Source organism: Aspergillus thermomutatus, assembly GCF_002237265.1.
Source record: "Aspergillus thermomutatus strain HMR AF 39 chromosome Unknown NODE_185, whole genome shotgun sequence".
Lineage (NCBI taxonomy): Eukaryota > Fungi > Ascomycota > Eurotiomycetes > Eurotiales > Aspergillaceae > Aspergillus > Aspergillus thermomutatus.
The window spans coordinates 45,541-61,129 of NW_020798234.1; the positions used below are offsets into that span (position 1 = coordinate 45,541).

The 15,589-nt window shown below is 50.8% G+C and overlaps 7 protein-coding genes across 7 annotated transcripts; 4 read left to right on the forward strand and 3 right to left on the reverse strand.

Annotated features, from left to right (window-relative positions):
- Nucleotides 1-718: 718 nt before the first annotated feature.
- Nucleotides 719-2,532, forward strand: CDV56_105471 (uncharacterized protein; the record flags this gene model as incomplete). Its single annotated transcript, XM_026759090.1, has 3 exons — nt 719-1,213; nt 1,270-1,336; nt 1,394-2,532. 3 exons carry the CDS (start codon nt 719-721, stop codon nt 2,530-2,532), a joined length of 1,701 nt encoding a protein of 566 aa, XP_026612179.1.
- A 904-nt stretch (nt 2,533-3,436) lies between these two features.
- On the reverse strand, nt 3,437-4,641 carry CDV56_105680 (mitochondrial 37S ribosomal protein mS35; the record flags this gene model as incomplete). The annotated part of the gene is made up of 2 exons (XM_026759299.1): nt 3,437-4,029; nt 4,089-4,641. 2 exons carry the CDS (start codon nt 4,639-4,641, stop codon nt 3,437-3,439), a joined length of 1,146 nt encoding a protein of 381 aa, XP_026612180.1.
- Nucleotides 4,642-4,971: 330 nt separating this feature from the next.
- Nucleotides 4,972-5,698, forward strand: alg13 (N-acetylglucosaminyldiphosphodolichol N-acetylglucosaminyltransferase catalytic subunit ALG13; the record flags this gene model as incomplete). Its single annotated transcript, XM_026759408.1, has 3 exons — nt 4,972-5,296; nt 5,368-5,506; nt 5,560-5,698. 3 exons carry the CDS (start codon nt 4,972-4,974, stop codon nt 5,696-5,698), a joined length of 603 nt encoding a protein of 200 aa, XP_026612181.1.
- A 678-nt stretch (nt 5,699-6,376) lies between these two features.
- On the forward strand, nt 6,377-7,557 carry RO4 (actin-related protein ArpA; the record flags this gene model as incomplete). The annotated part of the gene is made up of 2 exons (XM_026759513.1): nt 6,377-7,144; nt 7,198-7,557. The coding sequence occupies 2 exons, from the start codon at nt 6,377-6,379 to the stop codon at nt 7,555-7,557; spliced, it is 1,128 nt and encodes a 375-aa protein (XP_026612182.1).
- Nucleotides 7,558-8,748: 1,191 nt separating this feature from the next.
- On the reverse strand, nt 8,749-9,246 carry CDV56_106055 (DUF3602 domain-containing protein; the record flags this gene model as incomplete). Its single annotated transcript, XM_026759674.1, has 1 exon — nt 8,749-9,246. The coding sequence occupies one exon, from the start codon at nt 9,244-9,246 to the stop codon at nt 8,749-8,751; it is 498 nt and encodes a 165-aa protein (XP_026612183.1).
- A 3,427-nt stretch (nt 9,247-12,673) lies between these two features.
- CDV56_106310 (glycoside hydrolase family 16 protein) lies at nt 12,674-13,925 on the reverse strand (the record flags this gene model as incomplete). Its single annotated transcript, XM_026759929.1, has 3 exons — nt 12,674-13,018; nt 13,071-13,521; nt 13,576-13,925. The coding sequence occupies 3 exons, from the start codon at nt 13,923-13,925 to the stop codon at nt 12,674-12,676; spliced, it is 1,146 nt and encodes a 381-aa protein (XP_026612184.1).
- A 1,145-nt stretch (nt 13,926-15,070) lies between these two features.
- On the forward strand, nt 15,071-15,570 carry CDV56_106454 (putative U1 snRNP complex component Yhc1; the record flags this gene model as incomplete). Its single annotated transcript, XM_026760073.1, has 3 exons — nt 15,071-15,137; nt 15,200-15,328; nt 15,410-15,570. The coding sequence occupies 3 exons, from the start codon at nt 15,071-15,073 to the stop codon at nt 15,568-15,570; spliced, it is 357 nt and encodes a 118-aa protein (XP_026612185.1).
- Between the last annotated feature and the right edge of the window lie 19 nt (nt 15,571-15,589).

A 15,589-nucleotide genomic window follows, 5' to 3' on the forward strand; every position in this document is an offset into this window, starting at 1 on the left:
TGTACTGATGCCAACACGATCTAGGATGGAGGCAAACAGTCCCTGTCTTCTTTAAGGACTAAGCTTGAAGCTTTTTTTTCTTCTTGTTCTTTTGAATCCTTTGAATCCTAAAGAAAGAAGTGTTTCCCTGAAGTGTTTCCCCTTTCTTTCCTCTCGTTCTTTTAGTGTTGTTCGCTGTTTCTTCCTAGAAGCTTGGTCAATATAGTCTTTTTGGTCTTGTATCTAGACTTTGGGATAGCTTCATCCCATCTGCTTATATACTCTTTTTTTTTTTTCTGACAGCTGATGTTTCCTTCTCTTAGATGGTTTTCTTGAAGTCGCTATATACGCTGCCTGTCATTGATTTAGTAGATTCATCCACATTGTGATCACAACACATAGAAGGTGGTGTGCTGCTTCAGACTCTGCCCTATTCAAGCAGTGAATGTCTATCTCGCTTCACATCGCACACAAAACACCAAAATATCTCGCGAGTTATTCACTGAGCAATAGTCGCGAGAAATATCCTCACCTCATCTCTCCTCCCTCTTTCTCTCTCTCAACACCCACTCTCTGCAAAGCTTTTTCATCGTCATTCCACTCCAAAGCATCACTTATCCCGTTGTATCTTCTTAAGCGATCTCAAAACCACCTCTCGGATTAACCTCTCAGCTCTTCTGAGTTCTAGGCTTGCTTTTTGAGTGTCAAAGTCAAGCTCAGGAGAGCGAACCACCACATCATGTCTTCCCCTCTGCGTCCTCAGTTTTTCTGTGCCAGACCTAATGGTACCCTTGTTCCTCTTGTTGCTGTTGACGAGCTTCCTATCCATCTCAATATTCGTTCAGCTCCACGCGTTCTTTCTCCAGGTGATACCCAGGGCATGACCAGCCTCGGTACCGTCAGCCCTCGCTGCTCGTTCTATATTGTGGAGGGAGCTCTTCCTTTCTCTCGTTTCCAATTTCCCGTCAATCTCCCCAATGTCCCCAGCCAGCGTGCTAGGGAGTATGACAATCAAGGCCCTGCGCCCAGATACATGCCGGATGAAAACGGTGTTGGTCCCCAGCAGCGTCTGGCTATCCAGCCCATGTATCCGCAAGGCAATGGTCAGAACTGGGTGATGCCTAACCCGCCTCCCAACCACGGTTGGATTGTGCCCGCTAATATGGGTACTGCTCCTAATGCCGGCGCTGCTGCGGGTCACGCTGATCGAAACGGTGGCGGAAACCCCAGACAGGTGAGTCGTTCCTCGGTTTACGACAAGGAGCAAGACCAAGACTGACTATGGCATAGGGAGGTCCGAAAAAGGAATACTGCTCTTATTGGATCCGTCACGGCGAGTGCGACTATCAGCAGCAAGGTATGGTCCAGTCCATGACGACAGGCGATTGACAGCTGTGGACTAACAATCATGTAGGCTGCCTGTTTAAGCACGAGATGCCCACCGATCGCTCCATGCTCGAGAAGCTTGGTCTGCGCGATATTCCCCGTTGGTACCGGGACAAGTACAATGTCCCAAGCCTTTCGTCTGGCGGAGGCAACCAGATCCGCGAGTCTCGTGCTCTGGCTGGCTTGCTCGATGATGCTGCTTCCGACCGCGGTGCTGTGAGGGGCTCTCGTTTGGCAATCAGTGCAACTGCTGAGCATTCCGATACTGAAAGAAGCAACAAGGACAAGGGCGCTGTCTCCATGCACCAGCCAGCTTCCCTTGCGCTTCCAGGCCGCCCCAACTTCACCAATGGCAACTCACCTAGAGGTTCCGCTCACCCTCGCGGTTCCAAGCAGGCACAGGGTGCACAGCTTCAGTCTCCTAGCTCACACGTCCGCAACCAGGGTGGCCCAGGTTATACTTCCGCTCCCCAGAATCGTGGTACCAATGTGCACAATAAGAAGATCGACCTGCTCTCCTTCGACCCCCTTCCTGACTACAGGTCCGCCGATCTGAGTCGTTCTGGTCAACAGATTATCTCCGATCCCAAAGAGCGTACCAAACGGGATGAGTTCTTGCGTGGTCTGCATGACATGTTCGCAGCCACCACTGTGCCTGGAAAGACCAACATGATGCCCGCCGATACCGATGTCTTCGCAGGTCAGCCTCGCACTAAACGCGTGCAACCCAAGTCTCGTCGCCTGTTCCAGGACCATCCTGTCGCTCCTAACGGTGGTACGGAGACCAATGCCTCGGATGCCAAGCAGATTGACTCCCTGGGTTTGCGCCTCTACAATCATACTGTTGAGGCTCTCAAGGATATCGATGACGATCCCCTCTTTGTGAGCCCCAAGACCGGCGTCATCCATGGAAGCGCCAGGTTCTCCGAGTCTCCCAACCACCACCGCTCGTCGTCGACTGAGTCCTGCCTCTCGTGCTCCGAGCCCAGTCCTCGCGCCTTCCTCAACAGCCGCACCAGAAACGACGACGACGACGACGACGGACGTCTGAAGCCGCTGCTTCCACCTATCGGCGTGTTCACTCATAAGAACCCTACCGTCCTCAAACGTCCCGCTGTCTCCTCCTCCGACGACGTTTTCGGCATGGGCGGAGGACGTGCCAAGTAATCCATATAAGAGAGAATTCTTGCCCGGTTCGCCAATTGAACGAATGTCTCTTGCAGTCTGTTTCACCCTCGCGTGACAACAGGTGGACCGTGGCCACTCTTCTCTTTTCCGTCACTTTCCCCTACGACACACGCCAAGCTGGTCTGGTTGCCTCGTGCAGTATTCACTCACACGCCCATAGTTAAATATACCCACCACTCGATGGCGGAGGGCAACATGGAGATGGAGGTCATTCAAGTTGATAGCGTTTGCATGGATACCGATTGTGGACATTCGTCGACGGTTTGACATCTTTCCATCTTCACATTTTCTTTTCCTGATCTTTTGCTTGTTGTCTCTCTCTCTCTTGATTTTGTTGGGTGGATTTGAGTCTTCAGCCGATTATTTTAATTACGGCCAAAGGAAGGATATGAGATTGAACTGCTAGTTTGGAGGTTCTGAACGAAACTGCGCGAGGTTGATGAGTTGAAGTTGGATTCGACTTTGACCACGCCGGGTTTTGTTCTCGTGACTTTTGAACTTGGGCGGATCTCTCGTTGTCCTTCCGTGTCGTCTGTTATAACGACGGTTGAGGGGTATATTTTAAATAAAAAAACACAAAAAAATTATCCTTAATGACACATGATGGTTGATTGCATTTGACTTGCTGAAAGTTTTTTTTCCCCCGATTCCTCGTTCGTAGTCCAGGCATGAACCACCAGAAACGTAGTATACTTACCTTCCAAGAATAAAAGGTGGGAAAGGCTCATGAAATGGAATATTGTACAATTGAGTAAGTAATAGTCTATACGACCGTTTGACATGTGCGCCCGCCCTTAATATTTTCGAACTCGAAATCACGCAAAGAAGACATCCATCGAATACATGAACCAGACAAGTTCAACACATCACTGTCATCACGGGTCTAACGTACTCTCTTCTTCTGGCCTCCAACCTTGACAGCAACCTTCTCCCGCTCCTCGGCGGCTCTGGCGCTCAAGGCGGGATTCAAGGAAGGCAGTGACCGAGCGGCCTGTGCAACGACGGCGTTCCCATCCACGACCGCCCGCCGTGCTTCCTCGCTGATCTGTCTCTCTCTTCGTGTGGCGGCGAGTTGCTTCCTCCGCTGCTCTGTCATGGCCCAGGACTCGGGGAAGCGCAGCTGAGGCTTGGGCTTGTGATGGCGGAGGTCGAGAGGGATGTCAGCGAAGGAGTCGCCTTCCTTCGCCTCTTTGATCAGCGTGTTGATAATGTCACCCAGGTATCGCTTGTTCTGGGCGCGGGTTGTGAATTTCTCGCAGGACATGCGTACGATGTCCGTATCGGGGTTGTAGCGTGTTCCCACGAGTTTAAGGAAGGTCTGGCGCTGTGCCTCGGAGAGATGTTTGGGGACAAGATCCTTGCTGGCCAATTCGACGACCACCTTGCTCTCGGCTGGATGCTGTTCACCCATATACGTGGTGTAGCGGAAGCGAAGGATGTGAGTTTCGGGAGGAAGGGTGAATGGTTTGGCGAGTTCTAGGGATTGGAGGCCAGATTAGCACTGAACAATAGTCGCTTAGAAAGACTGAACTCACTGCTCAGTAAAGGCATGTCCCAAGCCGCAATGCGAGCATATTCACGAATTTCGCGGTGCAGTTCGACCTCCGCGTGGGCCATAGAGGTGATTTCGTCGTCGTGGAAATCGTCGTCTGCATCCTCGACAAGGCCGAATTCATCCTCTTCCTCATCGGCCCAGAAGCCCCGGGACTTGTCCGGCACATCCTCGAATCGCAACCCTACTTCCTTCTCCAGGTCCCTCACACTCTTCTCGATCTCCGCAAATGCGGCCGCTCGCACTTGCGGGTTTTTGAACTCCTCGATTATCCGGCGTTGCTCCGCGTCAAAGGCCTCCCGCTCCTCCGGGGATAGCATATCATACATTGACCGCTCCTCCTTGCTGAGGAGATCTGGTGAATACTCCGGCACGTCAGGCAATTCATCCTCCGGCGAAGGCTCTTTGGTGATTGGCGGATCTTCGGGCAAAAATTTGAAGGGTGTGACAGAGAATGGGCGGGATTGAATAGCAGCCGGACCTCTTCGAGCGACCGAAAAGGCCGTACGGCCCAGATATCTTGCGACGAAGGCCATTGCGGGCGAAGATTGGCCGTGGGGGGGTGTCGATTTCCTCCTGGGATTTGCAGGTCGGAGATGTTTTCTGCGGATGAACTTCGCAGGGAAACGCTAAGCCAAAACAGGATAAGCGCATTCACTGCTGCCATCATACCAATGCATCACCCCGAAGTACGACAACAATCATTCATCATCTCCTTTGTCTGACCTTGATGTTGGTTGATAACGGACTTGCATATTTATCCAAAGGGCATATTTAGCTTAGAAGCTGAAATGCTTCTGCAGCCCAGCCAAGGCATCGATCAAGTTCCCTGCCAAACGGAGTTCCTGGGAACTTAGTTTGCAGTCATGACATCGAAGCTCGCGGTCAAGGTGTGCTTTGTGACAGTCGGCGCAACTGCCTCCTTCGAAGAGCTTGTACGCGCTGCGCTGGATCCCTCGTTTGTGACGGCCCTGGAGAAAGATGGCTACTCGCATTTAATGGTTCAATACGGCAAAAACGCAGCGATTTATCAAAATTTCCTCAAGCAGTATCCACCTGGGCGCAGGCCCTGGCACAGAATAGATGTCGGTGGTTTTGCCTTCCGCGAGCATGGGCTGAAGGGAGAGCTTGCATTGGCTCAGGCAGACATAAGTAAAGGACGAAGTGGTGGGTTGGTTATCAGTCACGCAGGTATTGATCATCTTTCTTGGGCGTCACCCATCACTGGCATCTTCTGGTATCTGACATGGAATGCTTGTCAGGATCTGGCACTATTCTCGAGGCGTTACGGATGGGCATCCCCCTCATCGTCGTGCCCAATCCTTCTCTTCAGGATAACCATCAAGAGGAACTCGCGCGCCAGTTACAGAAACAAGGATACGTGGTTGCTAGTCACTATCAGTAGGTTTCAGGTTCCTCTACATGTGCTTCAGGCTTTGCTGATTACCTCTCAGGAATCTCTGCCAAGCACTGCAGCAGGCTGAACAACTGCGGGCTCGCATGTTAAGGTGGCCGCCTGTTCGTGGCCCTGGCCAGAAAACCCAGCCGACACTGGAGCAAGTAATGTCTGATGAGATGGGATTTGTGGATTGAATCCGAAGAAATCCCCTTATGAATGATGATTTATGCTACCTCTTGGCTGCTTTCATATTGATCTGTGAACGATCACGTCGCCGTTCCTCCTTCACCCTTGGTGCTTCGAAACGTTGGAATTGCTCCGATCTTGACCTCAGGATATTTGATTCTAGCTTTTTGCGCCTCATCTATGGGCCTCGAGGCAGCTGAGTTGTTGGTCGATCGAGCCGTATGGTCAGATAGAAGAAAGGCCGGTGTCTTGTTTGTTTAGTCGACGACCGTGCATGAAGATTGGGTCGTGGTCGTTTAGGTATTTATATCGATTTTAAAGCCTTCAGAATCCGCCATCGTCGTGTTTTGTGATAAATTTTGTGTCGCGGCAAATCGTAGTAGAAGTACCTCTGTAGCAGCGATAGTCGGCTGGCCCAAGCTCCTTGTTGATGGGAGACATGAGCGGACGCGCGAAGTTGCGGGATTCAACATCCCCCTCTAAAAAACATCTATTTTGCATACAGTCGCCAGTGTCCACGCTGATGAAGTAAACTTCACTTCACAAGCTGCCAGTTATAATCTTCACATCTACCGGTCTTACGTGTCACACCCAGCAAGAATAGGCCTCAGGGCCTTTGTCACCACAATTCGCTCCTCCTTCCCCATACCGACCTCCTCCCCAAACACAACCCTTCTCCTCACAAAATGGCCGAGGCAACCCTCCACAACGCCCCCATTGTCATCGACAATGGCAGCGGCACAATCCGAGCCGGTTTCGCCGGAGAAGAGATCCCCTCATGTTTCTTCCCCTCGTTCGTTGGCCGGCCAAAACACCCCCGGGTGATGGCCGGCGGTCTAGAGGGCGACGTGTTTATCGGGCAGCGAGCACAGGAATTGCGCGGGCTGCTCAAGATCCGATACCCTCTGGAACACGGCATCGTGACGGACTGGGACGACATGGAGAAAATCTGGCACTACGTGTACGAGAACGAGCTGAAGACGCTACCGGAGGAACACCCCGTGCTCCTGACGGAGCCGCCGCTCAACCCGCGCAAGAACCGCGATGTCGCCGCCCAGATCATGTTCGAGACGTTCAATGTGCCGGCGTTGTATACCTCGATCCAGGCGGTGCTGTCGCTGTACGCGTCCGGGCGCACGACGGGCGTGGTGCTGGACTCAGGGGACGGGGTGTCCCATGCGGTGCCTGTGTTTGAGGGGTTCGCAATTCCCAATAGTATACGGCGGATTGATGTTGCTGGGCGCGATGTCACGGAGCAGTTGCAGCTGCTGCTGCGGAAGAACGGGCATGTGCTGCATACGAGTGCGGAGAAGGAGGTGGTGCGGATGATCAAGGAGAAGGTCTGCTACGTGTCGTTGGATCCGAAGCGGGAGGAGAAGGACTGGATGAACAGTTACCACAAGTCGGAGGCGAAATCCGTCGACTACATATTGCCTGATGGGCACAAGATCAAGGTCAGACTTCTTTTTATAATTCTGCGGCAACGCGAGCTAATCAGCCAGGACAGATCGGACAAGAGCGCTACCGAGCCCCCGAGATCCTATTTGAGCCCGAACTCATCGGCTTGGAATACCCCGGCGTTCATCAGATCGTCCAAGACGCCATCACCCGCACAGATCTCGATCTCCGGAAATCCCTATACCTCAACATCGTCCTCTCAGGGGGCTCAACACTCTGCAAGAACTTCCCTGACCGGCTAATGCGCGAGATCAAGAGATTGGCCGTGGAGGACATGAAGATCCGCATCTCTGCACCGGCAGAACGGAAATACACCACCTGGATCGGTGGTGGTATTCTCGCCGGGCTCAGCACATTCCGCAAGGCAAGTCAAACTCCGCAACCCACTACCCAAAACAAGCTCAACTAACAATCTCCATCAGATGTGGGTAAGCGCAGACGAATGGCACGAAGACCCGGAGATCATCCACAGGAAATTCGCCTAAACATTTCTCTCACGTCAATGATTGCGATGATCATGAACGACGAGTCGTGCTCGTCCTCTTCTTTCGCCCTTCTGGCCCATAGATGCCAGACCAGCCACCACCAAGCTCGGTGGGCTCCAATCGAGTCGAAACACTACTTGTAGCGGCTCTGGCTTTGGCTTTTGATACCCTTCTTCTTCCCTCTCTTCTTGAGCCATTGATGCATCGTTCAGTCACATCACGCACTATACCTTTCTTTCTCTTGTTGTTGGGCACAATTCACATACCACATGCTAGCGCCTCAATCTACATGCATGAAACTCGTCCCACTGCCGAAATCGATCAGAAAGCAAGTAATTTACATCACGTCTTCAGTGGGGTTGGTTGCGTTCAGGCAGTGTTGGACTGGCCAGTCATTAGTGCCCTGTATCAGCGGGAGCTGTCTGAAGTCAGATGCTGTACATAATAGACATTGGAAATATAGACGCAATGAGCGATATGTCGTAAGATGATCAAGTGTATGCCATATCATCACTACGGGTACCTCAGTCGGGTCTCAGCATGACTACACACTACAAAGTCACTGTAAAGCATATAAGGTAGAGCAAAGATCCACAATAGCGGAATCTGTTTCCAATTGGTGTGGCCAACGCCAGTGGTACGCTAAGATACATGAGGGACGCAGATGCAGATGCAATGACCTCCCCGATGCCAATCCAACATCTGGCATGACACAAACACGCTTAATAGTTTTGAAGAAACAGAATGGTCTGAGTGATGGGAGATGGGCGCAGCGGATGTTGAAAAATCCTTTGGGGAATCATAGACAAAGAAGCAAAGTTGAGATGTATCGACGTAGCAACAGGGGTATCAGGTCGATACAGTCAGGTTGAAGCAGAACGAATAGAAGGCAGCGGCGGATTGTCGTCAAGACGCTCCATAGGCAGCTCGGTTTGAGAGAGGAACCATATTGGACGAAATGTTGAAGTTGGATTAAGAAAAGCGTAGGTGATAGTTTTTTGACTTCCCCAAGGAGATAATGATTGAATCAAGTAAAACTTTTTTGTTTGTTGGTCGTAAATCGTGATGTCGTTAGGCGCAGCGCAGCGCATTATGCAAGAGGGAATGGCGACCCCTTAAGCCATACCCCTAATCTTTCCCCAGCCCCTCTCCAGGCCACGAAGGGCCTTTTCCCGAGCTCGGTCGGTAGCAGAGCCGGTGCTGCTGCCTGATGCCGTGCTGCTGGAAGAGAACTTGCGAGTGAGGATGCTGCTGCCGCTGCTGCAACCATCACTGTAGATCATGTTGCCGGCACCACCACGGCCCACATGGTAGACAGGAGCGGCGCGACGCAACTCCCGTTCCAGTTCCTCGTCAAAGCTGAAGATTGCCCGTTCGCTGCTGCTGCGAACATTTCCTGCGCCGCCGCGGCCGGACTTGAAGGTACTTGGGACATTTGAATCCAGGCGCGTCAGGGAGGCGGGGCCGGTGGCTGTTTGCGAATCGGTAGTCTTGGTGTTCTTCAGGCTGATTATGTTGCCAGCGCCTCCGCGAGCTGTATGTAGGGCTGGACGGCTGCTGTGGGGAACGGACGGGTGAGGTTCAATCACGCGGTAGTTCATTGTCGCCGGCATGATGTCGGTAGTGGTGATGGATGTTCTTTGACTGGATTATAGTTGAATCAAGATCGTGGTATGCGGATTGTGCGATTGACTCAAAGGCCAACTCTCAGCAAAGAACCATCTAATATGAAGCTAAACGTCTAGTCTAGTAACTGACGTGACCGCGCAGAATGGAGGGCGACTTCAAGCAAGCAAAAGCAGGATGCTCGAATATCAAGTATAGGTTTGCACGGATTGAAGACGTGAAAGAGAGAAATTAGCGATTATTAGAGGACGCGAGGTAACAAGGAGAAGAAATTTCTTTGTTTGCTTGATGGAGACTGTACAGTATGGGACCCAAACATTCTGGCGGGGAAGGTTTTATATAGTTATATGGTTATGCCCCCTTGTGCCGTCACAGCGTCCCATCATTGCACCAAATTGCACCATTAGTGCCTCAGCTGGGGCGCTCCTTGCCAGGCACAAGAGTCACGGACAAACCCAGAGTCCCAGATGGTCACACGCGGTGCTGCTTGTGGATCCTGGATAGCAAGTGGAGTTGGTGGTTAGTCTGGTCGTCAAAATTTTTAAAAATTCCCCGGCGAAAATTCTCTCATCGTCAAGGTAAGCCTCCGTGACTATGCGCGCGGTTCTTCGGCAGGCTGTAAGGCGGCAGCAAGAATAATTTGCTGACTCAGGGGCGAAGCAACCAATCCGGAGTGCATATGATGAAATTGTGTCAGGAACCCAGCCTCCTATTGGGCGAAAATTTCCAGCTCGCATGCAACAGTCCTTGCTGCTTTAAGAAATTCTGGGAGATCATCTGACATGCACACCGTCCCTCTGCGTTGTGGCAAACGTAACAGAAACTGGCTCAGGAGCCAATCATATCCACTCTTTGAATTTTCTGGGGGTAATGGAAATTGCTGGATGGTTAGTCACGAGTCGGTTGAGCAGTCGCCTCTTTCCTAAAATGCTACCGAAGCAGTCCAGCTGTCATGATGAGGAGAGCAGATGGTTCTAGACATGGTAGCATGACGATGTCTGTCGCGCCCGTTTCCAAGGGCGAACACCTCACCTCACCGTCTCCGTCGATGCTTCAGATCGCTGTGTGCTATTGTGTCGCAGTTCCTGGAGGCTGAATCATGCGGCAAGATCCAAATTAAGGTAGTCTCGTGGCATCTTTATTTGGACAGATCGCAGAATGCTGCATGTCGAATCTCAAGCAATCATTCCTCACCCATCTGCATACGGACTCTACGGAGTATGGAGGAATGTATCATGGTCCATTGTTATTGAACTATGGATATGGTTGGTTGTTTGTCTGTCTGAGCGTAAAAAAGAGCAAACAAGGGGAAAAGAAACAATGAGAAAAACCCCGCATGTACCACCAAGCATGTACAATTGCATCATTTTGGTCCCAGAAACTAAGGTACCGTTACTGAGGACTCCGTGTCACCATAGCAGGCTGCAGAATATCTCCATACCCCTTTCTGGGAATGAGTACTTGGTCTTGGATCTACTATCATAGCACTATTTTTATGGCAGACAATAATTAATCCCATAACTGAGACTCAGGAGATGAATCTTCAATAGTGATGTCTTGGGGTCTGACGAGTAGACTAGAACTACTAGTACGCGAATTTGTATTGCTTGGCATTCGTAGATCCGACTAGCCTTTGTTGGGTCTAGCGCCAAGATCGAGTCAGGGGGCGATCATTCAAGGACGAAGAGTCATAGAATCTTCTCATCCTCGGATTCTACCAACTATTCCCTCATCGAATATTCTACACAAGATGTCATGTCAAAACTGATACCGTCATAATTGCTACCTCAACCATACCCAGGCTTTTCTGTCTACCTCACATATACTGTGGTAGAGAATCACATCCCAGGTGCGCCTTGACAGGCTTGACCGCAAATCGACAGGAGAGCAGACACTAGGCTCAAATAGGACAGCTTTCCCCAGACCGGGACAGCCTGGACTGCAGATGTGGATCTCAAGAAATGACGCAGGAGAGGGAAAATTTTTTTCTCCTTCTCCTTTGGTTTTTCTTGTTCTATTTTCTCCCCTGTAACCCACTTGCTCTTGACCAATCAATTTTATTGAGGGGGAGTAAATTTTCTGCGACTCCAACATGCAAACCGGCCTTCTACTTTTCCTTTACAGAGTACCTCCGGTCATCATCTCACGAACGACTGTATTATTATTACTGGTGGTTCTCGCCGAGTAACCGGATCGCCTAACCGGCGAATGGCCGGTCCGTTCAAGTCAAACTGAGCCATCCGAGGCTCCTCCAGCCCAGCCTGACAAGATGAAACAGGAAATTGTCTTCCCCGGATTTTCCATCCCCAGCCCAGCGTGGCTCACTACCTAACTGCCAGGCTGGCACCATCAGCAATCAGCATCCCGTGATATCTTCCCGTGATCCCACCAGCAGAAGTGTGTGTTATGGGGTTGTAAGGGGTTGGAAACCATGATTCTCAACCAAGTCACAATTCCTTTTGGCAGATGCCTTTTTCGTCTACATTTAATTCCTCCGTGCTGTATTTTGAGGTAGTCTACCGTTTCACTGTTTGGGGCCTTGGGGTCGGTGAAACCCCTCTTCCTTAAACTTCAACGGACAACGGCATAACAACCTTGCTTTCTGATCTCTGGACTCGGTGATCACCTTCCAACAAAATCACCTCCTCGTCCTACACCGATCAGTTTGCAATGTGTGTAGCACCAAGCAAGCACATCACATCGGCATCCAGTGTCCCAGTTGTACGAAACTGCATAAGCATCTCCAGTATGCGGCATTTCTTTCCCCTTGCATCATCCACCGGAGTTGGACTCGTCAGGTCATTACCTAAAGCCTGAAGATCAGAAGGGACTAGAACCATGCGGCCGGCAATAATCTTAAGTAACAGAATGCCGGGTCTGAGGCCAGCTTGGGGTTCTGGCATCTCCGGTGCCTGGCGACTGGTCAATCTCCCGCTTGATCCTGGACAGACCTCATTGTCGGTTTGTCACTCAAATCCGCTGGGATCGAGGACTTGCCGCAAGTTGGCAACATGGACATATTGGACCGCTCTGTAAATCGTCCTAGATCACGTCATGGCGAGTTGTCAATAAGATTTGCGTGATTTTCGCAATTTCTCCTGTCATTAGGTTTATTCGGGTAACCCTCATCTTACTCTGCGATAAACTTTCATACTAGCACTCACACTAGTATGTACTACGCTATAGACTCTCAGCAGCAATGAAGTAGAGGAATAAATCAATCACGGGTATGGTATCAATTGCGTCAAACATGAGCCAGAAAGGGCAGACAATTAGCAATATGATCCTCGCAAGTTCATATAAATAGCAAGATCCCCCTAGCCAGTCACATAAGTCATCGAATATACCTGAAAACTCATCAACCCCCACGAAAGTATAAGCCAGTCAGAGTGAAATCAATTACAGAAATATCCTTCACATCGTCTGATAGATCCGAAAACTCCCAAACTCCCAATAAGCCTGCGAGAAATTCTGCGGGTTGCGAGCCACAAACTCCTCACATGTTGCCGGACAATCGTACAAACCCTTGTAGTCCTCCCGTTGGGCACCCATCTCGCCGCACAGATCGATGTTGACGATGATGCTCTGGTTGCTAAAGTGAGAGGGAATGTCACAGTGTGTGTTGGGGAAGTCAGCCAGAGCCGTTCCCCAAGAAGACGGGTCAGGCTTGCGCTCCGTATTCGAGATGTCGTCTGGGATGGAGTCGCGAGGGAAAACCCAGACTCGGATTCCTGCTTGTCGGAGTTCGACCGCGTACACCTAGGACTCAGGTCAGTATTTTGATCTTAGAGGCAGAGGACAGGAACCATACACCACCGCCGTTCTCGTTGAACTCCTCGCCATACGTCGCCGGGCGACCCCGGACACCACACCCCGCGTTCCCGTGCTTATCGTCGCAGGTTGAGTGCAGCGCGCTCCCCAGCTGCTTCCGTCTTCCCTCGACGCTGCAGCCCTTCTCGGTGTGCAGGGTGACCACGTTGCCCTCTGTAGCTCTGTTTGTTGTTTCAAGGATGTCAATTTCCCCGTTGAGCGGCCAGTTGTATGTATCCGCTAGCCACAGGGCGGGCCACGTTCCGCAGCCGTAGGGTGTGTGGATGATGTCGAAGATGAATAGTCCCGTGTCGTAGCCTTTCTTGGACTCGAGTCGGACGGACTTTCTGCCTCGAGGTGCGTAGCGGGTTTTGTTATCGACTCTGATACTTACAGAGGAATCTGTAGATTGTATCAAGCTGAGGGACTCTGCTTGTTTGCGATCGACATACCTGTAGATTGTGAGCGCGAGCTCAATGCAAGATGGCCTAAGGTCGGTTACTTACTCGACGAATCCATAGGTAGGGTCCTCGTCTGTAAAGTGCCAGAAGTGATCAAAGAAGGAGGATGGGTAGTACTCATCCACCAGGAAATAGTCAAGAGGTAAATAATCTGGATATCGAGTATCCCTCGTTCCTAGGACAGCGCCAACTATGACTCCAGCTAGAACTGCACCACCCACTGCAACAGAGACGAGGATCTTTATCGCACGGGGCCATCCCCTGAGGTTGCAGCATGAACGCCGAGCTGAACTGTCGTGCTTGCAAGGTTTATCTGACTGGATCTCCTGAGATGCTGGATTTCCCTCGACCTTGTACGATGCCTCTCCCTGATGAAAAGCGCTCGTATCTGCCATGGCTGCTAAGTTCTGATCTTGATGTTTCGAGACTTGCAAGTGTGAAGCAGTTGCAGCACAATTACAGTCAGCCCTTGACACATCGACGCCATCATGAATCACAGCTGAGATGATTCAGAGGAGAAGTCCCCTGGATCTCTCAAGATCTCAACCACAGATCGAGTTGACTCTGAAGAGTGGCTCAGGCAGAAATCCGTGTGAGAACCATCAGATAACACTACTATAGATTCGAATCAGATCTACTAAGAATGAGCAAAACAGCTTCAATAACTCTTATCATTCAACATGGCCAATTGGGGCTATCCTCCTTTGCTGAGAAAGCGATTTGAATAGTAAGACGACATTTTGTCGCTCGGCTCATGTATTCCATTCAGTTCGAGCTCCATCGTGCAGCGCATGGCAAGGCGAGGCTGACTTATTCTGCTTGACGAGTAATAGTCAACAATCATATACTTTTAGCTCGCAATTCCTCTGAATTGCCATAAGAGACAAAGTCTTCTGCCATGGTACTTGGAATAGCATGAGCCAAAATTAAAATGACCGACTGAATGTCATCATCATTGCAACCTTATAACATGAAGCTGCTTTTAAGGCAACAAGTCTTGACACCTTCAAGCCTGAGGACATAATCAGATTCTGCCACTTTACACCGCTCTGATAGCCTCCATAGGATCGAATCTCTCCGCTCAGTAGCTAAATTTACTTGCGACAATGCTTTGATTAACCTCGCGACTTTGCAGTTGGAGTATTGACATAGAAGACAAGAGTTGTACTGCAATCTGAGAATTGCTCTTTTGATCAGCAAAATCTGTGTTTACTCAGCGCACAATCTTCGTCAACGCGCAACGCGCCTATTGAGCGCCACCCATTCGAACTTCTCCCCCAGTATTGCAGAAGCAATCGCTTCCAGAATTGAAGATGCCAAAATATAAGTATCTCTTTCCTATTATGTGAAAATTCAAGCTGACCTCCGTTGTACTCTTCTGTAGGTCTTCTTTCCCGTTGGAACATATCCGAGGTTCGGAGGCGATTGCGCATCCGAAAGCAATCGTCTATCAATACGACTTGAGTTCCAGCTACAGTGATTCTAATGGTGGATTCTGTATACAGGTGACTACTGCGATGTATATCTCACGCACGACTCGATGAGCGTGCGCAAGGCACACAATGCGGGTCGGAATCATTTGAGGAACGTGGTGGAATACTATCAACGTATGTACAAGTACCTCCCCCCAAGCACAGTCTGTCGCTCACGGTACTGACAACTGGTGCAGAGATTGGACAGGAAAAGGCACAATCCGTCATTGACTCGATCACGTCTTCATATGCCGCCGAGGGCCAAGCTGTCCCCAACCCTGCAATGGTTCCTCCAGGCGCCTTTCCCCCTCCATTCGGATTCCCTGGTACGTGAACGTTACGCCTACCCGTCGACAAACCTCTTCTCTTTTCGTTGGAGAGAACTCTAGCTTCTAACTCTGGTTTAGGTCGCCCCGGCCAACTCCCACCTCCACCATTCGGCATCCCTCCCCCCGGAGCTCCCAATGGAGCCCCAGGCATGCCCATTCGTACGTCCACACCCTCCATCATCCCAGTTCTACACTCCCACTCTAATACTGACACCCCCAACAGCACCACCCGGCGGTAGAGGCCTCCCCTTCCCCCCC